This window comes from Leptodactylus fuscus, chromosome 4 (assembly GCF_031893055.1).
Source record: "Leptodactylus fuscus isolate aLepFus1 chromosome 4, aLepFus1.hap2, whole genome shotgun sequence".
In the NCBI taxonomy this organism is placed as follows: Eukaryota; Metazoa; Chordata; class Amphibia; order Anura; family Leptodactylidae; genus Leptodactylus; species Leptodactylus fuscus.
The window spans coordinates 135,420,860-135,445,794 of NC_134268.1; the positions used below are offsets into that span (position 1 = coordinate 135,420,860).

Consider the following 24,935-nt stretch of genomic DNA (forward strand, 5'->3'; position numbering starts at 1 on the left):
GTATTAAGGGGTATGTAAACTTTTGAACAGGGTCATTTAGATTTTTTTGGGTTGTCATTATGATTTAAAAAGAGAAAACACAGAAGTTTGACAGTAAAAGGCTTCACTCAACCACTAACCAGGAGTGGAGAAAAAGTTTGTGTTATCATTCATATTCTCTGAAAAAAGGCCAAAAAAAAAATCTGCCATGGTATGAAAACTTTTTAGCACAACTGTATATTATCATAAATGACAATAGATAAAGAACACTGTACAAAAATTTGAATGCACAAAAGGTATAATAACCTACTTGCCACTAGATGGGCTTTGATAGAACACTTCTCCAGCAATAAGGACAAAATGAAAAACCGGGTATATTGCTCATATCAAACCTAGAACATCCTACATTTTAAATATTCTTGGTCACATGCAAAATTTCTTGCTTTTTATGTTTGTTTGTTTTTGTTTTTTGTTTTTTTTGTCAGTTTCTAGAGTATTAATACAGTTGGTGATATAAATAAGTCATTCACTTGAAACTTTTTTTTTTTTTCTTTCTTCTTTGGAGGGTCCAGGATAACCAATTTTTTTAATATGAGACTGAGGAAGCTGAAAAAAAAGTAAACAAACCATACTTACCTGACCCCATGCTCCGTTGTCTCCCAGTGCTGCTGCTCCGTTTTTTTTTTCTAAACAGCAGTCTAAGGAAAGGACTCTGGGCCTCACAGAAAACACCAGAGCAGCAGGAACAGTTTCCGGGAATAGGTGGTGGTGGTTGTTTTTTTTTTTTTTTTTTTTTTTTTTTTTTTTTTTCTTACTTTCCCCAAGCCTCCTATTTTTTTTTTTTTTAAAAAGTGGTTATCCTGGACAACCTCTTTTTAATACTTCCATTTGGTTTAAAAAAAAAAATAAAAAATTCAAGCATTATACATTTTTCTTTCTTTCTTTCTTTCTTTCTTTCTTTCTTTCTTTCTTTCTTTCTTTCTTTCTTTCTTTCTTTCTTTCTTTCTTTCTTTCTTTCTTTCTTTCTTTCTTTCTTTCTTTCTTTCTTTCTTTCTTTCTTTCTTTCTTTCTTTCTTTCTTTCTTTCTTTCCTTATTTATTTTAACAGCTGGTGGATCATACTACATGATCTCAAGGTCTCTAGGCCCAGAATTTGGAGGTGCTGTGGGTCTTTGCTTCTACCTGGGTACAACTTTTGCTGGAGCCATGTACATTCTAGGTACAATAGAAATTCTTTTGGTAAGTTGTTGGTTCTATTGTACTTTTTAAATTTGCTACCTTATACCATATTTGTTTTTCACACTAGTTTCGAGTCAAATAGTAATTGTAGCAAAATGCTGTGTTATAAAGAGGAGTTATATAATATCTTATCTCAAATACAGTATTGCGTAATTTTTATTGTTATGGCTGTGCTAGCCACCAGGAAACTTTTATATTACCTAGATAACAAGTTTCCATGGGTTTAACCCATTTAACCGATTCTGACTTCACTGAAGGTGAGAGTAAGAAAACTAAAAAAAAAAAACCTTTTATTTCAACTATTAAAACACCCTAGGACTGAAATAAATATGATACAAAATAGTGCCCTAAAAAGAGAGCCCTGCAAAAAAAAGTTCCTATAGACCAGACCTGGGCAATGTACGGCCCGCGGGCCACATACGGCCCTTTGACTGGTTCTTACCGGCCCGCATAGCTTGTGGGATAAAAGTAGATGCTGAATGGGAAGTGGGCTAAAGGACCTGTGATGACATCATCACAGGTCCTTTAGTTCACTAGGATAGGCTAGACTTGTTAGTGGGCGAAACCACATGGGGCAGTGTGGTTGCAGTTACACAGAGCAAGCTGCCGGGAATGGAGACTGATGGAAGATGAGGAGGAGAGAAGAGACAGTATGTTTGAGCAAGAGGGGGGAACTGGGGCAGATGTAGGGGGCAGTTTAACTGAAAGCAGATGGAGGGGGACATTAAACTAAGGAGCAGATGTAGGGGGGGGGGGCATTAAACTGGGGCAGCTGCCGGAGCATATTAAACTGTGGGGGGTAGCTGGAGGGGGATATGTCTGGCTCTAGTTGCCCCCAGTTTAATTTCCCCCTCTTGTTTCTGCTAGTCTACACTGGGTCACCAGGAGAGGGACTTAAAGGGGTATTCCCATGTACATAACCATATCTATATTTGTAGATAATTAAAAGTTAAACATTTTTGCAAATATAAGTAATTAAAAATTCTGCAGAGTTTTAAAGATTTTCTCTAACTTTCTTAGTGGTGACAGTCTTTTATCTTGATCGGTTGCCATGGATACGACCACTAATGCAGACACTTTCTATGGTCTGGGACTTGTCAGGAACCCAGCTATTATTTTCTTATTGTAGCTGGGTTATCAGGCAGGGACACTACATGTATCAGAAGATATCCCGGCCACTATAAAGAAATCATGGCTGACTTTCTGACCTTAGAAAGTTTCTGCATTAGTGGTCGTATCCATGGCAACACATGAAGATAACAGACTGTCACCACTAAGAAAGTTAGAGAAAATCTTTAAAACTCTGCAGAATTTTTATTTACTTACATTTGCAAAAATGTTTAACTTTTAATCATCTACAAATTAAAAAATAATTATGTAGATGGAAATACCCTTTTAATACTGTAGGAGATTTGGAGGGGGTATATAGACTGTAAAAGCATTATAAAGTGTGGGTGGCACATGGAAAAATGATTGAGAATTGGCGGAATCGGCATAGAAGTGGGTGGAGTGAAATTTGCTGCGGCACTCATAGCCTTTTAGAACCGTTTCAATTTCTCAGGTGGCCCCATGGGAAAATTAATTGCCCACCCCTGCTATAGAGTATCAATATGTTGGAAAACTAACTGCATTAAAGGGAGAGATAATGTCTGGGACACAAATGCAGAGCCATGGCCCACCCCCAAAGAATTTTTCCTTTATCTTGCGTATGAATAACACAGTGTTTTAAAGTGAAAATGGGGGTCCAGGCTGAATAACAGAGGTGATTATGATTATAACCAATTTACTGCTGACCGCATCGGTTTAATGATGAAACGGTTTGGAGTGAAGTTTCTCATGTTATCTTGGTGTATTTTCTCTTTGCAGACCTATATATCACCGAATGCTGCTATATTCCCAATAGAACAAGATGATCCTCAAGCTTTGCTAAACAACATGAGAATTTATGGGACATGCATCATTGCTATGATGGCTATAGTAGTTTTTGTTGGCGTTAAATATGTCAACAAACTTGCACTGGTTTTCCTTGCCTGTGTGATACTCTCCATTATGGCAATATATGCTGGTGTAATCAAATCAGCCTTTGATCCACCAGATTTTCCGTAAGTGAAGTACATCTTTCGTTCAGCTAACGCATAAACAATGTTCTAATCTATGGAAGTAATGTTAAAAGTATATATTGTTTGTTACAAAGGTGCACATATTTTCAGTTTAAATGAATGGAGGGTTATTTAATATTTATCTACTTTGCTTACTTGTATAACACCATCATATTCTGCAGACCTTTACAGATAGTGTCAACACTGTCCCATATTGGGCTCACAATTTACATTCCCTATTAGTATGTCTTTGGAGTGTGGGAGAAGACTAGACTACCCGGAGGAAACCCACAGAAGCACAGGCAGAACATACCAACTCCTTGCAGATGTTGTCTTTGGCTGGGTTTGAACCCAGGACTCCAGTGCTGCAAGGCTACAGTGCTAACATCACTACCGTGTTTCCCCGTAAATAAGACAGTGTCTTTTATTAAATTGCGGTCCTAAATATAGGACCTGTCTTATTTTTAGGGGATGTCTTATGACAACCGGCAGTCATGCTGGCATGACTGCCGGTTGTAGGTAGTGAAGGGGGGGGGGGGGGAGGTAAGGTATCCTACTTACCTTTCCCATCTTTATAGCAGCGCTGGTGCTGCTGTTCGTCCCGGCAGCAGAAGTGGTGGGTGGGGCTTCGCAAGGCTTCCGGCGGTTGCGCCATAGAGCCTCACTTCACTGGCATTGCAGCCAGCTGGATGCTGTGCACTGTGCTCCGTGTGCACAGGAAAGCCGGCTGATGCCTCTGCCTCTGGGATGAGCTGGGAGAGCCGACTGCCCGCAACATATGCACAGTGGGCATCTCCCAGCTCATCCTACAGCAGCAGGGACAGTGGATACAACAGCAAAGGCAGCAGCCGGCTTTCCTCTGCACACGGAGCACATCGCACAGTGTTCAGCCGACTGCAGTGATTTTTGGGCAGGCCTCACTTTCGGGGGGTGTCCTACTTTCGGGGAAACACGGTAGCATTAGTGGCTCATTTCTAAAGAATTCTATTTAAGCATATTTTTAGGTGTATGACTGATTCTTCCTGTAGTTGCACCTCCTTTTGTAATCTAAATGAAACTATATGAACGCCTTCTTTTACTTTATAATTGTTTGAAGATTATATTAAATATAGTAGTTGCTCTTTTATGCGGTTTTTCTCTTTGACAGGATATGCCTTCTTGGAAATCGTGTTTTAGCCAAACGAAACCTTGATATTTGTGCCAAATATATTTCTAATAATACAATTAATGAAGCCCTGTGGAATAAATTCTGTACAGCTATAAATGATAGCACTACATGTGATCCATATTTTGCAAATAACATCACTGAAATACAGGGAATTCCAGGAGTTGCTAGTGGTGTTTTACTTGGTAAGTCACAATTACTGACTTTGTACCTAAATAGAAGATAATAAAGAGGACTTATTATCACCTCCTCCAATTGGAACTCTCTGCATCCTTCAATAGGTGCCACTCACTGATTTTGGCACAGCTGGATTTATTTTTTTTAAAGCCCCTACGGTTTCTGAGCAAACAGTCCTTTTAATTCATCACCCAAAATGCTCATTAGGCTCTCTACTGTTGGTGGGTGGTAGCAACAAAGTGAACCAGCCACACAAAATATATGAATAAAAATTAACTTTTATTGAGTGCTCCTAAAAAGGTGTAGCAACATATATACATACAAAATATATAAACAAACATAAAACAAAATCATATAGGGGTAGACAATGCTACAAATACCAACTTGTCAGCCATGGAATGTACACTGGATGGCAACACTAATATCATAGTACAAAGGGCTCAACCATAGCTAAAACTGAAAGTGTCCAATAATAAAGTGTTGTAAATGAAAACAACAAATAATCAGTGTAATAACCCACAGATAGCTAGGAGACTGCCCACATAGGATGATCCAAGATCATATGTTGCTACACCTTTTTAGGAGCACTCAATAAAAGTTAATTTTTATTCATATATTTTGTGTGGCTGGTTCACTTTGTTGCTATGGTCATTTACCCACACATAATTTGTTATATTTGCCTCTATTGTTTACTGTTGGTGGGTGGTGTAAAGCTGGAGCAGAATACACAAGCCCACCCAAATTGGGTGCAGAGACTAACAACCTAGACTAGAGACTAGAAAGAGAATTCCAACTGCACTAAAATCAGTGGATTGGCAACTATTGAAGAATGTAACGAATTAGAAATGGTGGAGGTAATTAAAGGTCACCTTTAAATATCATACATGGGTAATGCTGGCAGAAAAGTGATGTACTTAAAAGTATCAGTATGACTTTTACCAACATAATGTTTTAGCATAAACTGTAGTCAGTGTAGTTTGTTTTCCGCTTGCTTCCTACTGATACCTTAGGGTGCATTCACACTACTGATACGCTGCCTGATTCTGAACGTTAGAACACGTTCAGAATCAGCGCGTATAAAGCGGATCCCATTCATTTCAATGGGAGCCGGCATACGAGCGCTCCCCATTTAAATGAATGGGCTGCTTTTTTCACTACGAACGCTCCCATTGAAGTGAATGGGAAGTGCTCGCATATACGGCTAGCTCTGCTCATTCCGAGCCATGCACGCGAGCACTTCCCATTCACTTCAATGGGAGCGCTCGTAGTGAAAAAAGCAGCCCATTCATTTCAATGGGGAGCGCTCGTATGCCGGCTCCCATTGAAATGAATTGGATCTGCTTTATACGTGTTGATTCTGACCGTGTTTTAACGTTCAGAATCAGGCAGTGTATCAGTAGTGTGAATGCACCCTTAGATAGGGTTTATTATAGTGATATTCCATTATGTTCTGTGATTATATGTTTTATTTTTTCAGCTTAATTTATGTAAAACCCCTATAATGGGGTAAAAAAACAAACAAACAAAAAAAAAAAACTACTACACAGCTCCTAATTTGATTTGTCATTGCAGATTTTTTGTGTTGCAGATTTTGCTGTGTTTTTGAGCCCAAGCCAGGAATAGATTTTGCAGAAAGGTGAAGAAGTGTTGCTTTTATGTTGTCCATTCCTTTTTTAAACCACTTTGGCTCAGAAAAACACAGCAAAATCTGTAACAAAAAAATGCCACTTTTCTGCAATGCCTGACCTTCAGATGGGATGACACTCTGTACTAAATCGCCTTGATCACTTGATCGTGTGCATGTGACTTTACACATTACAGCTGTTAAAATAATATTTTTTCTTTCTAGATAATCTTTGGAGTGCTTACAGTCAAAAAGGATCTTTTGTTGAGCGGAACCAAACTTCATCTGTACCAGGAGACGGACATAAAGCTTATACTCAAAATTATGTCTTGACCGACATAATGACTTATTTCACAATGCTTGTTGGAATTTACTTTCCTTCTGTAACAGGTAAAATGGTATTCTTTTCATTTCAGCTGTGCTATGATTTTTTTTTCTTCTAATATAAAGGAGAACTTCAGGTAAATGTATATTCACATTGAAATGATGATTTAAAAAAAAACCTGTTAATTAGTTCTCGCTTCAGCAGCACATATACTAAAATTGGAACAATACAGAAAAGATTAGCATGACTCCTGCACTATGATGCTACACAAATTCATGAAACCTTCCATATTTTTAAGAAAGGGAAAAAGACTGAGATGCTTAAAAGGGTTTTTCCATGATTTTATAAATAGTCTGTCCTCGGGATACATCATGAATTGAAGATCTATAGAGGTCCAATACTTGGGACCCTTGTGGATCAGCTGTTTGCAGCAGCACTCCCTGAGCAATGTCTGCTTCAGAGGCCATGTGTGATATCACAATCATCAGCCACATGGCCTGATCACAGCACAATCTTATTCAAAGGGAATGGGCTGAGTGGCGATACTACCACAGCCTCTGTCAAGTGTACACTGCTGTTCTTGTGAAGTACTAAATAGGCTGCAGCACTCACCCAAACGCTACAGCCTCAACACACAGCTGTTTGGCCTGGGGCCAAGGTCTCAGACCCTGGTCGTTTTTTTAATGATGATCTAACCATGACATTTAAAATTAGGCCCAGGAGCCAAATGCGGCCAGCTTTCAAATTTCACCCAGCCCGCACTGTTGCTTTTAGGGGGCCCTACTGTATCCCCAGTTCTTTGTTAAGACAGTAGAGGGCCGGTAATGGCCCCTATTAACTTACCTCTCCACACTCCTGCTTGCAGCCGCTTCTTACCTCCTTAGTGACTAAGGGGCCCCCATGTGCTGTACATTATGTCATCACAACCTGATGTGCACTGCACAGTTCCTAATGAAGGCTGAAGAGAGAAGCAGCAGCGGGGAGCAGCAAGTGTAAGTGAATGTAACTTGGTTTTCCTAAGTTTTGCCAATCCAGGTATTAAAACTTGATCAGTAGAACCAGGGAGAAGTGGCGCCACCAACCCCGTTCTGCTGCTGGTAGTATCTAATTACCAATACTCACCTATCTGCTCTGCAGCTTTTTCTGCTTCTTCCTCCTCTAGACTTGCATGACGTCACAACAGTGGGCTTAGAGCAGGGATCGGGGAGCAGATAGGTAGTAATGAGTAATGACCTAATAGAGCTACAGCTGAAGCCAGAAGTTTACGTACACTGTATAAAAGGACATATATGCATGCTTTTCTCACTATCTGACATGAAATCAGAATAAACCTTTCCTGTTTTAGGCCAATTAGGATTGCCAAAATTATTTATATTATATTTTTTATTTATACCGTATATACTCAAGTATAAGCTCATATATACTCAAGTATAAGCTCATCTCTACATGAGACCTTAAATTCATCAAATCCTACCTCCTGTTCTTCTGCTTTACCTTTTCTGTGAAAACTCCTCCTTGCTTCTCCCCATTTCCTCACTGGATTTTGAATTTACTTCAATGACAAATTTACATGGATAAAAATAGTGTTGATTGTAGAGTTAATACATCTGTGGAGAAACAGATCCTTACAAATGTATATACTGCATCTAAAATAGGAGTCAGGTTTCTGTGTTTTTTTTGTTTGTTTTTTGCTGCCCCCCCCTCCACTTAAGGCCAAGGGGGAGTTCACACTACCATTACTATAGTCCATTGCTGTCTTTCCTTATAGTACAGCAACGGACTTTAGCTGTCAAAGACTGATTCTGTGTCTGTTACCATTGACATTAATGTACACAACATGACAGCAGCTAGCTTCCATCAGGTTTGTGTATTTTGTAACCAAAGATAATATACATAGACAGAAGCTTCCATCATGTTGTTTACTTTAGTGTCAATGGGAACAAACACAGAATCCATCTGTGACCATTCATGTGACAGCTAAAGTCCGTTACTGTCATTCTATGATGCAAGACAGCAACAGACTTTAGTAGCGGTAGCGTGAACTCCCCCCAGGGACCCACGTAGCATCCCACAGCAAAAAACCACGGCAGGAAGGCAGTTTGCGGAGATTTCCTATAGAGAAACTGGCGGGTTTTCCGTAGGTATAATTGCAGCATGTCCCCTGGGCATATTTTACCCCAAAGTGGGGATGCGATTCGCTAGAATGCCATCCACTTTGCTGTGACTGTAAAACAGTGTTTTGTTTCCACGTGAAGCCCGACATAAAGTAGGAGTAGCACAGCAGACCACATAATATGGAAACATGAATATATTGTGTGTGTGCTTTTTTTTTTTTTTCCTCTAATTTCTTTTATTTTCTCTATTTGTTCAATTTAGGCATCATGGCTGGCTCCAACCGGTCTGGTGATTTGAAAGATGCTCAGAAGTCTATCCCATTTGGAACAATATTGGCAATTGCAACCACATCTTTTATATGTATCTTTTACTATATCTACATTATGTAGCACGCTGGCACAAGAAAGTGTTGGTCATTGTATTCCTTCAGACCAAAATAGTAATGGATGAGATCGCTAGGCTAGGGAAATGGTAGAGGGTGGGAGGGGCTGGTAATGGGCGGGATCGCTAGGCTAAAAGGAAGGGAGGGAGGGGCTAGAAAAGGGCAGGACCACTAGACTAGGGAGACAGGGAGGGAGAGTGTAACAGAGTGAGGGGAGGGGGGCAGACTGAGAGGGAACTAGTGTAGAGGCTATGCAGGAAGCTAACACCATATACTGTAACAAACACACAGGATGCCAGCACCTGCCAGAGACGTCCAAAAATCACTCCAAACACTGCGGAAGGTATATGGGTGTACTTATTAACCCATCACTAGCACTAACAGACATTTCAAAAAAAAATTCTGCCGGGAAAAACCCCTTTAATAGTTTCTCCCCATGTATCTAGTTATAAACATATTTGCAGAGTTACATAAATATGGCTGGGTTTCTATGCTTAGGGTTTGTTCTGTTTTTTTTTGTTGTTTTTGAAGCTAAAACCAGAAGTTATGAACAAAGAGTGTAATAGAGATTTGTCTTTACTAATTTGGACCTAGTAGACACGAACTGTAAAGACTAAAACTTTTATTTTATTAAATTAAATCAACTGTGCACATTAAAATGTACAGTCCTATGAAAAAGTTTGGGCACCCCTATTAATCTTAATCATTTTTAGTTCTAAATATTTTGGTATTTGCAACAGCCATTTCAGTTTGATATATCTAATAACTGATGGACACAGTAATATTTCAGGATTGAAATGAGGTTTATTGTACTAACAAAAAATGTGCAATATGCATTAAACCAAAATTTGACCGGTGCAAAAGTATGGGCACCTCAACAGAAAAGTGACATTAATATTTAGTACATCCTCCTTTTGCAAAGATAACAGCCTCTAGTCGCTTCCTGTAGCTTTTAATCAGTTCCTGGATCCTGGATAAAGGTATTTTGGACAAACAATTCAAGTTCAGTTAAGTTAGATGGTCGCCGAGCATGGACAGCCCGCTTCCAATCATCCCACAGATGTTCAATGATATTCAGGTCTGGGGAGTGGGATGGCCATTCCAGAACATTGTAATTGTTCCTCTGCATGAATGCCTGAGTTGATTTGGAGCAGTGTTTTGGATCATTGTCTTGCTGAAATATCCATCCCCGGCGTAACTTCAACTTCGTCACTGATTCTTGAACATTATTCTCAAGAATCTGCTGATACTGAGTGGAATCCATGCGACTCTCAACTTTAACAAGATTCCCGATGCCGGCATTGGCCACACAGCCCCAAAGCATGATGGAACCTCCACCAAATCTTACAGTGGGTAGCACGTGTTTTTCTTGGAATTCTGTTTCTTTTTGGACGCCATGCATAACGCCTTTTTTTATAACCAAACAACTCAATCTTTGTTTCCAAAATGAAGCTGGCTTGTCCAAATGTGCTTTTGCATACCTCAGGCAACTCTATTTGTGGCGTACGTGCAGAAACGGCTTCTTTCTCATCACTCTCCCATACAGCTTCTCCTTGTGCAAAGTGCGCTGTATTGTTACCGATGCACAGTGACACCATCTGCAGCAAGATGATGCTGCAGCTCTTTGGAGGTGGTCTGTGGATTGTCCTTGACTCTTCTCACCATTCTTCTTCTCTGCTTTTCTGATATTTTTCTTGGCCTGCCACTTCTGGGCTTAACAAGAACTGTCCCTGTGGTCTTCCATTTCCTTACTATGTTCCTCACAGTGGAAACTGACAGGTTAAATCTCTGAGACAACGTTTTGTATCCTTCCCCTGAACAACTATGTTGAACAATCTTTGTTTTCAGATCATTTGAGAGCGGGCTGTCCATGTTCGGCGACCATCTAACTTAACTGAACTTGAATTGTTTTGTAGAAAGAAATGGTCCAAAATACCTTCATCCCGGATCCAGGAACTGATTATAAGCTACAGGAAGTGACTAGAGGCTGTTATCTTTGCAAAAGGAGGATGTACTAAATATTAATGTCACTTTTCTGTTGAGGTGCCCATATTTTTGCACCGGTCAAATTTTGGTTTAATGCATATTGCACATTTTCTGTTAGTACAATAAACCTCATTTCAATCCTGAAATATTACTGTGTCCATCAGTTATTAGATATATCAAACTGAAATGGCTGCTGCAAACACCAAAATATTTAGAACTAAAAATGATTAAGATTAATAGGGGTGCCCAAACTTTTTCATAGGACTGTATATAGACACATGACCTACATAGGGATCTGTTGCCATACGTTTTTCCTCTGTGTCTGTCACATGCCATCTCCTTGTTATTGGAAGAACCTGCCGATCATCTCCCAGCCTATACTGAGGATTGGGAGCAGGAGTTGGGGGTTCCGTTCCCACCAGATGTGTGGTCTTCTGCCTTCTGGGCATGCCACAGGTTCTCTATCTCCTGTAAGCCATAAGAAACTAACTTTAAAATCCTCTCACGCTGGCGCAGTGTTTGATTTTTACATGTGATAATCTCGCCTTAAGTATGGCTCCTAAATCCTGATCTAAACTAAAACAGAAGTCCCTATTTTTATTGGTTGGGGGGAAAAATAACACTGCATGCAGTCATCAGTTTGTATCCGTCAGTAAGGAAAAGATTAATAGTCCTTATTATCAACCCTTTGAGGTGACGTTATCAGAGCTCATATATACATAATGTGCACCCTTAAGCACTAAACAAAATGGCGGCGGGATAGTTATTTTTCTTGAGCTGAATTCGTATACTTTCACATTCTGCTTTGTGCCTTAAGTTATCAACAGATCTTTCCTGTGTGGTTCTGTTTGGTGCTTGCATTGAAGGTGCACTTCTACGCGACAAGTAAGTAATATTACTTTTAAAAAATATGTATATGCAAACATTTGCTAATGCAGTGTTAGAAAATTACTTATCAGTCGTTGTTTCACGTATAAGGAGTGGCATTGCATTATAATATTTACATCTAATCATAAGAATCTTGGACATCTTCTGTATACTCATGCGGAAAAAATTGTTGGTAACCCTCATTTAGTGAAAGAAAAATTCACAATAGTCACAGACTTAACTTGAATCTGACAAAATGGAATTTGCCAAACTACATTTTGACAAGCTACTAAGCTTCTGGGAGAATGTCCTATGGACAGATGAGACAAAAATCGGAACTTTTTGTCAAGGCGCATCAGCTGTATGTTCACAAACGGAAAAATGAAGCATATCTTGAAAAAGAACACTGTCCCTACTGTGAAACATAGAGGAGGCTCTGTTTTGTTCTGGGTCTGCTTTGCTGCATCTGGCACAGGGTGTCTTGAATCTGTGCAGGGTACAGTGAAATCTCAAGACTATCAAGGGATTCTGAAGAGAAATGTGCTGCACAGTGTCAGAAAGCTTGGTCTCAGTCGCAGGTCATGGGTCTTGCAACAGGATAATGACCCTGATAAAGCACACTGCTAAAAACACCCAAGAATGGCTAAGAGGAAAACACTGGACTCTTCTGAAGTAGCCTTCTATGAGCCCTGACCTGAATCCTATTGAGTATCTTTGGAAGGGGCTGAAACATGCGGTTTAGAAAAGGCACCCTTCAAACCCGAGACAACTGGAGCAGTTTGCTCATGAGGAGTACGCCAAAATACCTGCTGAGAGGAGCAGAAGTCTCATTGACAGTTACAGGAATCGTTTGATTGCAGCGATTTCCTCAAAAGGTTGTGCAACAAAATATTAAGTTTCATGAGTTCTAATTTTTTTAAAATTCTGTTGAAGCATGGTTGAAAAGCAATGTCTGACTTTCATTTGTTTGTTTTCACAGAAATGTTATTTATTACTTTTTTCAGATTCCAGTTATTTCTGTGACTATTGTGGGTGTTAAAAGGATGTAAAAGCATGATCTGAATAGAGCCTTATTCTGTCATTTCCATTAACCTTTACCTTATATTTTAATGGTAGGTTTGGTGAAGCAGTCAGTGGTCAACTTGTGATAGGTACATTAGCCTGGCCATCTCCCTGGGTGATTGTGATTGGGTCTTTCTTTTCTACTTGTGGTGCTGGACTCCAGAGTTTGACGGGCGCTCCACGTTTGCTGCAAGCCATTGCAAGAGATGGAATTGTGCCTTTCCTTCAGGTAGCATGAGCCTAAAGTACCCATTACACATTTTTTCTTTTTTTTTTTTTTTGTTGCAGATTTTGCTGCAGTTTTTTTGAGCCAAAACCAGTATTGGATTGAGCAGAAGGTGGAAGTATAAGTATTTCCTATAAATTTCCCATTCCTTTTGTAGCTATTCTTGGCTTTGGCTCAAGAAACCACAGCAAAATCTGCAAAAGCTGTGTTTCCATAATGTGTGTCTTCAGGCTTTATATAAGGATTCAGTAGTCAGTTATTCAAGTCATGCAAGTAATAGCATTAGTTGCAAATGTGCTTATTTACTACTGTGTATATGACTTAGGCTAAGATCTTTTGCTCTGGTCCATTTTTATTTGTCACGCAATACAAAAAAAAGTTGCCTTCCCCTGATCTATGGGGTTCTTCAGTATCCTTTCAGATCTATATGAAAACGGATTCAACATAATGGTCATTGCTAAATTTAAAGATAACCTTTCATCACCTGTACTAATTCAAGTTTAGCATTCATGTATAGGCCCTGATCAATTGATTCTGGCAAAGTTGTAATTCTATTCTCTAGCCCTCAACTAGCAGAATTAGAAGTTGTGCCTGATGTGCTATTTCTTTACTGTTAGACAAGAGGGTGTGATTCAGACCTCCAATCAGAGGCAGCCAGTGTCAGAACTCAGAATCACGCAGTACAGACACAGATCCTAAATAGCATTGCAGACACCTAAAGTAATAGCATTGATTGCTCAGGAACGGTGAAGGCTAGAAAATCAGTGGCGCAGTATCTATTAAATGATGTAAGGAGCTGGGCTTGTTGGAGGTAGTGCAGAAAGAAGGACCACAAGTACATTCACAAGAGGTAGTGGTTGATAGGAAGGAATCTGCGCTTTCCCAGAAGTATTAGTAGTAAAAAAAAAAAAAAACCTTCACTTTATTGTTCCATTTGAGAGAAACCAATCCTTCTGGGACTAGTGTATTCAACCTGTAAATCCTAAATACATTGCTCTCCTTCTCAGGGTATCAAACCTATTAGGGTTATTGACCACTATATGATCCAGTGATGCTACAGAAAACCCCTGGAAACTGCAATTGTGTTTACAGAAAGCATGACGTGACACACTATGTTTTAAGTAGAATGTTTTCAAATCAAATGTTCAAATTTTATTGGACACAAGTCCCAAAGATAAAAAAAAAAAAAAAAAAATTAAAAAAATTGCAAAAATTTTAAATCTTTAATTTCAAAATATTATGCAAAACAAAGTTTCTAAACATTTTGCAATGCTGCTGAATTTGCAGCTTTAATAGGTCACATTTACTGAAATTAAAAGCTAAGGACTTTTCTTTAATATCCTCTTCATAATTCTTGCATCCATTGAACCTGTGTTTTTTTTGTGGTTTTTTTTTTTTTTTTAGAGGTAGTCTTTACTTTCTTTGAAGAATGTCAGAATAGGACTATGACCAGCCTTAATACTGGTCTTAATACTTAAAACATGGCAAAAATTAGATCATAAGAGATCACCAGCTGGTTTGATCCCCCTACAGGAGTTAATAGAATAATAAAAAAAAAAATAATCAATAAAAACTTTTCAAAAAAATCACATGGACACATGGCTGGCACATGGATGGCATCTGTGTGTCCCTCTTACGCCTCCCGTGCTGTTCATTCATGACATCCGGTTAACACACGGTCATGGGCAACTGGCTTTAAACTTTGAGTAGCGTGTCTGGTGAGCCTTATCTTATAGCACATCCAAAACTGAATGACTTGATCCAGGGCCTTTGTCAAAAGCAAATGCTGGCTTCAAGACTTCAAGGATGGCGTTTGCTGTCACTAGGTACAAAAGTTTCTGTCTTTTGAAGCCAAGAAAATAGCTTAGCACAGTTGACAACTCGTGCTTCGACACCAACATTGATGGGTTGTTTGCAGCTTTGGGTTGTGTGCTTGAGCCGAAACAGTGGCATCTCTTTATCGACACATCATTGTTAATCCTCAAGGCTGTCTTGTTACACAATGGTAGTGTTCATCCTTCAATACCTGTTGGCTATGCTGCACGCATAAAAGTAACAAAAATCAGCAGCAAACACTTTTCGTTCATTTGAACTAATGCTGCGGGTAACATGCTTCATAATCACTAACATTTAATCTCATGTTTCTCAAAATTTCTCCGTGACACAGACGATCCAAAATTATATTTCTGCTTACCTAAAACGGGTTTATTGTAATCACCTGGAATTTTCAAAGAAGCAAAACTTTTGAATTTTTTTTTTTATTGTCCATTGTAATCTTTGTAAATTCTGAGCATAGAAAGACAGCATTTCTATCATATTTGTGCTTATTTTACACCAAAGCAGACAATTTTATCATCACAAGACCCTGTAGCGCCCTCTCCAGGCTACATATTCTAGTTTAGCGTTCAATGTCTCTTTTTTTTCAGGAACATTCCTTCATTTCATTATTTGAGCATGCTTTAGTTCATGTAGGTTCTGCACTGACTGCAGTTTCTGCATCACAGATCCTAATTGATCATCTCTGTCAGACAGATCTTTTCTCAGGTAGGCCGCCTCATTCTCTTTATCAGACACTTCAGCCGAAAGATATTTACAATTTTTGTCTTGGGCCTCCAAATATTCAAATTGACATTTCAAAAACTCACGTTGCCCCCGTTTACCATGTTTAGTACTTTTAGCCTCTTAAAGGGGTTGTCGAGGATTAATTAAACATTAAACACTAAACCATTAAACTAACCCCCCCCTACCCCCCCAACTTCTAATTTACTTAGTTAAAAAAAAAATGTATATTTACCCGTATTCCAGGCACACTTTCTGTTAATTGGGTCACATTGCGTTTGCGGAAACTAAGCGTCACCAATACTGTTTTGGAAATCACAGTGTGTTTGCACGTATTTTTCTGCGATGTATGGATGGTATTTAGTAGAATATCATCCACTTTGCAGGGACTGTAAATCTCCACAGTTTTTGCACCACATGAGGCCCCAGCTCTAGGAAGTTTCTTAACCCTTTCAGCATTCACAGTAATTAAAACAAAATGGAGGTCAAATTTACACTTTTCAATTTCTGATACTAATATTTTCATTTAGCCCTAGAATATACACATTCATAAGAGGTTAAAGGAGAAAATGGATTCTATGTTGCTTTTGCAGAGCCCCTGAAATTCCTAAACGGTGTAACAAACGGCCAGCTAGCCTTTTGTAACACACAAGAGCTTATGAAAGCTAAACATTTTGACTAGGTTGCATCTCGCCATTAAAGAGAGTGAGAAGTAAAAGCACATATCCAGTTGATTTTATCATTTTATTGATCATTTGGGGTAAATCAGGAAGTACAGAGAGTCTGACAATTTTGTTTAATTTTTTTTAATTTTTTTATTTAGGTGTTTGGTCATGGAAAAGCCAATGGTGAACCAACATGGGCTTTGCTGTTGACTGCTGGTATTTGTGAAATTGGAATATTAATTGCTTCCTTGGATAGTGTTGCACCAATTCTATCAATGTAAGTATTTTAAGTTATTAAATGAATAAGGCTGAGTTTGTGGTTTTTTTTTCTCTGCCATTATAGATCTGTGTTGTGAGGCTTTTTACTTCTGATAGAAGGCTGCAACATATGAAAACTAGGGTTGAGCGATCTGGATCGGAAAAGATCGGATTCTGACTGGCGATAGAGTAAATTTCACAATCGCAATTGAAATTCCGACCTGATCTTTTCCAGCGGGATCAAGATCGGAGGTTATCTCAAGATCGGCTCAACCCGAAAAATGATTTTTCCCATAGAGAAGCATTGACTAGGGTTGAGGATTGGGATTGGAAAAGATCGGATTCCAATCGGCGATCAAGCAAATTTCACGATCGAGATCGGCTGGAAAATGATCGGATTTTAAAATTGATCTTGAAATCTCAAACATTCCTTATGCAGCCCTTCTCTCCACAAGAGATGCTGAGGCTCATATTCAGGAGTGTCAGCAGGGTGACATCAGACTCCTTATTCATGCTCTCTCAGGTCTTTGATACCTGTTGAGAGCAAATATCGGAAGTGAGATGTCCCCCTGCTTCCTCAGTCAAAAAGGAGATGGCAGGAGCCTTCAAGAGAAAGCATCAGAGGTGAGATGTCTCCCTGCTGATGGCAATTTTATTGAGGACCTCTGCTTTCTTTCATAAGAAGCTTCAGTGATAATTGCCCATATATTACGTCTTTACATTTAAAATTAGAAAGTTATCAGTCAATTTGGTGTAAACCTAATCTCAGTACCTTGTAGTGGTTTGACAGTTTATAAATATGCGTCTTATTGTGCTTTGGAGCCTTTGCAGGCGTGTTCTTTTCTTTTCCTTTAGAAACAATGTAAGTACATGTGTAACCTGCAATAAACGATAATGTATGCGACTGGTAGCAGAGTGAGGTAACACTTGTAGGGGGCAACATACTATGTACCTGGATGTTACATCCAGTCCGGGCCACCAGTACCTTCACTTTTCTGTAAGTGAAATACCTGCAGGTCTTGTTCTGGCTGCTGTGCCTGCAAAATATGCCATGCCTGCCAAGAGTGGCACGCATGCCAGGAGTTGCAGACTTCTGGCTTATACCATAGACTGCAACACTGTAGTATTGCAGTCTATGGTAAAATCCTTGTGTTACTGGTCCATAACAAAACAGGAGTCTGAAATTGAATATAACATCTCAGATGCCATGGTCATATTTAACCACATCATTTAAGGGTTTAATCATCCATGATTAGAGCTCTCTTCTATCATGGACACTGCTGTTTTATACAGCAGGGACCTGGCAACAAAGACCCAGTGGCTATAGAACTCTGGTGCAAAAAAGCATGCAAATTTTTAAAACTTCCTTGTAAGAGACGTGTATATATATATGTATGTATGTATTGTAGTCCTTAAGTAGTTAAAATTTCATAATAAACCTATTTGACTCATTATAGAGAAAAATGTCATAAGAATCTGTGAATCGTGTTTATACCATTTCCTATGGGAGTGAATTCATCAGGCTTCATTAGGTGCTAACCTGATTAAAACAAGATAATGGAAAGTGTTTCTTTTTAAATTTTATATATTATATTCCATTCTGTATACTCTATTATTTGGTGGACTTTAGTAAGCGGAGTCATGCTCCGAATCCAGTGGACATTCAGAGGACAGTCATTGAGATAGTCAACACTTATAAACAGACTGGGTGGATCACCCAGATGCACTGTACAGAAAGGGTCACAGTAGGCTCTACCTGCTCAGGAGTCCAAGGGTTACCACTTAGGGCCTTTTTCAACTCTGTGGTAGCATCAGCCATCTTCTTCGGAGTGGCCTTCTGGGGGAGTAGCATACCAGTCAGTCAGGGACAAAAATAGACTTCACAGGCTTATTAGAAGGGCCAGCTCTGTCCTAGACCTAATACAGGTGGTGAGTGAGAGAAGGATACTGTCTGTGGTGTGTTCAATGCTGAAGAACAACTCCCATCCCATGCATGAGACTGTGACAGCTCTGGGCAGTACTGTCAGTGACTGACTGCTTCACCCCAAGTGTGTGAGAGAGCACTATCGGAGGTCCTTCCTCCCAACTGCGGTTAGGTTATATAATCATTAGAGATGAGCGAACACTGTTCGGATCAGCCGATCCGAACAGCATGCACCCATAGAAATGAATGGAAGCACCTGTGACGCCAGCCGCCGGCAAAGTCAGCGTCACAGGTGCTTCCATTCATTTCTATGGGTGCGTGCTGTTCGGATCGGCTGATCCGAACAGTGTTCGCTCATCTCTAATAATCATCACCAGGCTAAGCATAGAGTAGTCCACACAGAGAACTAAATGATCCTGAAGTTTTTCTTTATGACTCTTACTATTTTTTTTCTTCTATTCTGAGCTTTTTATGTGTTTTTTTCTTGTACTATTATTGTATTATCTATGCTGCTGTAACACACTGAATTTCCCCTGGTGGGATTATTAAAGGTTTATTTATCTTATTTATTTTCCTTAGGTTTTTCCTGATGTGTTACATGTTTGTTAACTTGGCGTGTGCACTACAAACACTATTGCGAACTCCAAATTGGAGACCACGGTTTAAGTACTATCACTGGTAAGTGTCTGTTTGATGTTTCTATTTGATATCCTTTACTATTTCAGTAATTTATTCTTGTTCCTGTCTCATTAGTTATTTTTGTTTTTATGCCCATGGGGCAAAAACAAATTATGCAGACTCTGTCTTTGGAGAGTCTGCTATAACGCAGGAAAAGATGAGCAAACACAGTTCACATTTTATAAGTGTTTGTGTTATTTGTACTTAAAAAGTTTGTTCATATTTAAATAAGTCAATCAGAAAGGTTTTTAAGAGAAGTTTGATCAGGTGATTAGATTGTTGCTAAGTAAATTCATTGGTTTATACTGATATATAAGGGAGTATAGTAGATATAATCACTGACACTAGATAAAGACCCCTGAGTGGGTCGATACATGGTGTGTGATGCTACTAATGCAATAAAGAATGAATAATATATATATATATATATATATATATATATATATATATATATATATATTATATTTATTTATTTTTTAAATCTATAAATTTTGTTAATATGTTATCACTAAGAAAGAAAAGTTAATCCTATCCTATCCTACTAATATTATAAATGTGAAAGTTTGTGAGTTTGGATGTTTGTTCCTCAATCACGGCCAAACCGCTGAACGGATTTGGCTAATACCTGTATGGTGACCGGGAAGGAAACATAGGCTACTTCATAGGTCGCTCCATCCCCCGACATCACGACCGCTACCGGAGAACGTATGGTCCTGCTACGCTGCAGGACCTAAGATGACGTCATCCCCGGCTTCAGCAGGGCTCGGATAAGTCTGCTGCATCCTGTGGGCGTGAAGTGCCAGCTGTAAAACATGGCGGCGGCTCACCGCTCCTGCGCGACACTGACATGCAGGCTGGCTGTGCGGTGCAGGATGAGCCGCTCGGGTGTACACAGCCTGCGCTCCAGACACAACGCTGCATACCCACAACTGCGGAGTGAAGACATGCGGCCTCACTTGCTGTGGCAGGCTAAGTGGATCGGCTGTGTGAGTAACCACGGGGGACTGTAGTGTTCGGTGCCGGGGGCCACGGTATAGGACTTTGGGGGCCCAGGGGGTCGCGCTGGAGGGGAGGGGGCCGCGCAACATTGGTTTGGGGAGCCAGAGGGGTTCCCAGGGCCTCCTTACCAGGGATGCCGCGGGGGTAGGGTTTGGAGGTGCGCATGGGAGGAGGGGGCCGTGCTACAGGGGTTTGGGTGGGCCGGAGCCACGCGGGCCAGGGGTCACGAGTTAGATACACGTATCTGCACAAAGTACCACGTGCCGAAATATTACATACGCGCATCTGCACACAGTACCAAACGCCAGAGCATTAAATACACAGGTCAGCACACAGTATCACACGCCAGAGCATTACATACGCACGTCTGCACACAGTAGCACAAGCCGGAGGGATTAGATACACACCACTGCACACAGTACCATACGTTGTAGAATTGGATACGCGCATCTACACACAGTTCCACATGCCAAAGGATTAGATACGCGCGTCTGCACGCAGTTTCACATGCGAGAGGATTACATACGTGCGTTTGCACAAAGTACCACACACCAGAAGATTAGATATGCACATCTGCACACAGTACCACATGCCGGAGGATTACATACACACGTCTTAACACAATACCAGACGCCAGAGGATTAGATACGCACGTCTGCACACAGTTCCACACGCAGCAGGATTACATACACGCCACTGCACACAATTACACACGTCGTAAAATTGGATACGCGACAATGCACACAGTTACACACGCCGCAAGATTAGATATGTGTATCTACACACACTTCCACATGCCGGAGGATTACATACGCGCGTCTGCACAAAGTACCACACGCCAGAGGATTAGATGCATGCGTCTACACACACTTCCACATGCCAAAGGATTAGATACGCGCATCTGCACACAGTTCCACATGTCAGAGGATTAGATACACAGAACAGCACACAGTATCACACGCCAGAGGATTACATACGGGCGTCTTCATACAGTACCACATGCCGGAGGATTACATATGCACGTCTGCACACAGTACCACAAGCCAGAGGATTAGATACGCCCCACTGCACACAGTTTCACGTGCCGCAGGATTACATGCGCATTACTGCACACAGTACCACACACCATAGGATTAAGATACGCACGTCTGCACACAGTACCACGTGCTGTAGGATTACATACGTGCGTCTGCACAAAGTTCAACACGCCAGAGGATTACATAACCGCCACTGCACACAATTCCACACGCTGTAGGATTTGATACGCGCCAATGTACACAGTTACACACACCGCATGATTACATACGCGCATCTACACAAAGTTCCACATGCCAAAGGATTACATACACGCGCCTGCACACAGTTTCACATGGCAGAGGATTAGATACGCGCATCTGCACAAAGTACCACACGCCAGAGGATTACATACACAGGTCAGCACACAGTATCACACGCCAGAGGATTAGATACTTGCATCTACACACAGTTCCACATGACAAAGGATTACATACGCGCATCTGCACACCGTTCCACATGCCAAAGAATTAGATACGCACATCTGCCCAATTACCACATGCAAGAGGATTAGATACACAGGTCAGCACACAGTATCACAAGTCAGAGGATTAGAAACCCACGTCTGCACACAGTTCCACACGCCGCAGGATTACATTCGCGCCACTGCACACAATACCACACACCAGAGGATTGGATGCGTGCTAATGCACACAGTCTCACACGCTGCAGGATTACATACATGCATCTAAACATAATTCCACGTGATGGAGGATTACATACGTGCGTCTATACTCAGTTCCACATGCCCCAGGATTAAATATGCGTGTCTGCACACAGTTCCCTCATGCCAAACAATTACATACGTGCGATATAGCTTCTCTCCAGAACAACCGAACCCTGGTTTGTCACTAATATCCGAAATAAGATACACATGATGCTTATGGACACACACACATACAATATACAAAATACACCAATTCAAAACTGGACAATTGTTGGGGCCACTACACAAACAAAATATGAAATGTACCCGTGCGGGTCCTCTGCTAGTAAGCAATATAGAAATAGATATATATTTATATAGATATAAATTTTAAATCTACTCAGAAAGTTACACGCACGCACAGATTGTGGACATTAACTTCTCTTGTGCCTCAGTCATAGCGCGCCATTTTCCCGCTGGCACGTGGGCGCCGCCATTTTGCTGTGGAATCACCGGCACCTGGAGCAAGCTCTGTCCTGTTGGCATGACAGCTGGAGCCTTGTAAAGGCTCCCAGACCTGTTTGTAATCATTTTCTATTGCATGATACTCTATAGCCTGTAATTTGTATTGCAACGGTACAGTACAATCACCTATGCTGCCACCAGAGACAAGGACTGCATTCTTCCAAGAATTTCCAAACAGGCTGGAGGAGGTGACCACAACACTCAGAATAAAAGGGGAGGTTTACAAGCAGTAGAGGAGCAGATGAGAACCAGGGTACTTGTGCCTGAGTTAACGCCCAAATAGCTTAAATTGCTTATTTAAAAAACATTGAATTTCTCAGTATGAAGAAAATTGGATGCACATAAAAAGGTAGTATTCCAATTGGTTTTAAGTACCCTATATTGTAAACTATGCGTTTACTTATCAATCAGTATTCTTGATTTACAGGCTCTCTTCATAAGTATTGTTCAGGATTGTCATTTATGGCCTATCCTTAATACTGAGCACAAATATCTGATGGGTCAATAGGTGGCCTCCCAAAATGGATCAATAGTACGGAGTCATTTCTGTTCCCTTCGCTATAACATGACATGGGGACGGAAACCATTTGCATTGCAGCTCAGCTCACATTGACTCAACCACTAAATGTAAAGATAATAAATATTGTTTGGCTAAGCCATGTTTCCCTGCAATGAATGTTATGTGTTATCAGAAATTTAAATAATTTCAATTGCTGTATTTGTTTTAAATCATTCTTCCTTTTATTTTCCCATGAATAACTGCAGAAGATTGGAATAATATATAGATATGTTCAACACAGCACATTATTATCTAGTTAAATTTTTTTTGATGCACTGTGTCTTCATTATTACCAGCACCTGCCCTATTAAGTTTATGATGAAACTAATTGGTTTTTGGTTTGCTTTTCAGGACACTTTCATTTGTGGGGATGAGCTTATGCCTTGCTTTGATGTTCATTTGTTCATGGTATTATGCATTAGTTGCTATGCTAATAGCTGGATGCATTTATAAATATATTGAATATAGAGGGTAAGTTCATTTTTAATTGTATTATGTAAAAAATATGTACTTTTCAGAAAGTTTTTTATGGTATTCCATATGTGTGTTTTGTTTTAGTTTTTTTCCCAAACCATTATGAACATACCTTATTTAAAAATGTATACTCTTCAGGAAGTTTTTTTTTTTATGGTATTATCATCATCATCATCATCATCATCATCATCATCATCATCATCATTATTATTATTATTATATTTTGTATTTTTTTTAAACCCATTCTGAACATACCTTATTTACCTACCTCCCCTACTATGCTGCCTTTTTTGATAATGAGAGATGAAAAGGCAGTGTAAATGCCCTCTGCAATTGGAGGGGGGGGATATTCTTTTGTCCTCTCACTATCTACCACAAGTACAATCACAACAGTGTGTAGGCAGAGGGGACCAGCATTAAAGAAGGCAAAATCACGGCCGCAAAATAGCGCGGCGCATACGATCCCCTCTCCCATTGAAATCAATGGGAGCGTGTACGGCCCGCAAAAAGCTCCCGTGGCGTAGACGTGCCACATCATGCGGCATGTTACACCGTGTGAACCCTCCCTTAGAAGGCTAGTGGATGTTTAGAAAACCCTTGAAAACCCTTGTGCAAGTATGTTAGCACAGTTGAAAACCGGTTTGCTGGTTAGAGAAGCTATAAAACGGACCTTACTTTGAGCTAGTTGAGAATCTGGAGCATTACATTTGTTGGTTCGATTAAACTCTCAAAATAGTCATAAAAAGAGAACGTTCGTGTGAAACTCGACAGTCTATTCTTGTTCTTAGAAATGAAGGCTATTCCATGAGAGAAATTGCCAAGAAACTGAAGATTTCCTACAGCGGTGTGTACTACTTCCTTCAGAGGACAGCACAAACAGGCTCTAACCAGAGTAGAAAGTGAAGTGGGAGGTCCCGCTGTACAACTGAGCTACAAGACAAGTACAGACAGTCTCTAGTTTGAGAAATTGATGCATCACAGGTCCTCAACTGGCAGCTTCATTAAACAGTACCCACAAAACGCCAGTGTCAACGTCTACAGTGAAGAGGCGACTCCGGGATGCTGGCCTTCAGGGCAGAGTGGCAAAGAGAAAGCCATATCTGAGACTGGCTAACAAAAGGAAAAGATTAATATGGCAAAAGAACACAGATATTGGACAGAGGAGGATTGGAAAAAAGTGTTATGGACAGGCGAATCAAAGTTTGAAGTGTTTGGATCTCATAGAAGAACATTTGTGAGACACAGAATACCAGAAAGATGCTGAAAGAGTACCTGATGCCATCTGTCAAGCATGGTGGAGGTAATGTGATCGTCTGGGGTTGCTTTGGT

The 24,935-nt window shown here is 40.2% G+C and overlaps 1 protein-coding gene and 1 non-coding gene across 5 annotated transcripts in view; both read left to right on the forward strand.

Moving 5' to 3' along the window:
• Positions 1–24,935, forward strand: part of SLC12A7 (solute carrier family 12 member 7) — a 143,726-nt gene that overhangs the window by 92,974 nt on the left and 25,817 nt on the right. For all 4 annotated transcript variants that reach the window (XM_075271085.1, XM_075271086.1, XM_075271087.1 and 1 more), the window contains exons 6-15: positions 1,087–1,217; positions 3,084–3,319; positions 4,464–4,666; positions 6,508–6,672; positions 8,984–9,082; positions 11,918–11,975; positions 13,074–13,248; positions 16,628–16,746; positions 19,231–19,329; positions 23,484–23,603. In XM_075271085.1, coding sequence (XP_075127186.1) covers positions 1,087–1,217; positions 3,084–3,319; positions 4,464–4,666; positions 6,508–6,672; positions 8,984–9,082; positions 11,918–11,975; positions 13,074–13,248; positions 16,628–16,746; positions 19,231–19,329; positions 23,484–23,603 — 1,405 coding nt within the window. The remainder of the gene's footprint in view (positions 1–1,086; positions 1,218–3,083; positions 3,320–4,463; positions 4,667–6,507; positions 6,673–8,983; positions 9,083–11,917; positions 11,976–13,073; positions 13,249–16,627; positions 16,747–19,230; positions 19,330–23,483; positions 23,604–24,935) is intronic.
• LOC142201692 (U6 spliceosomal RNA) lies at positions 6,796–6,902 on the forward strand. Its single transcript, XR_012715601.1, has one exon. It is a non-coding gene; the product is annotated as a U6 spliceosomal RNA (small nuclear RNA).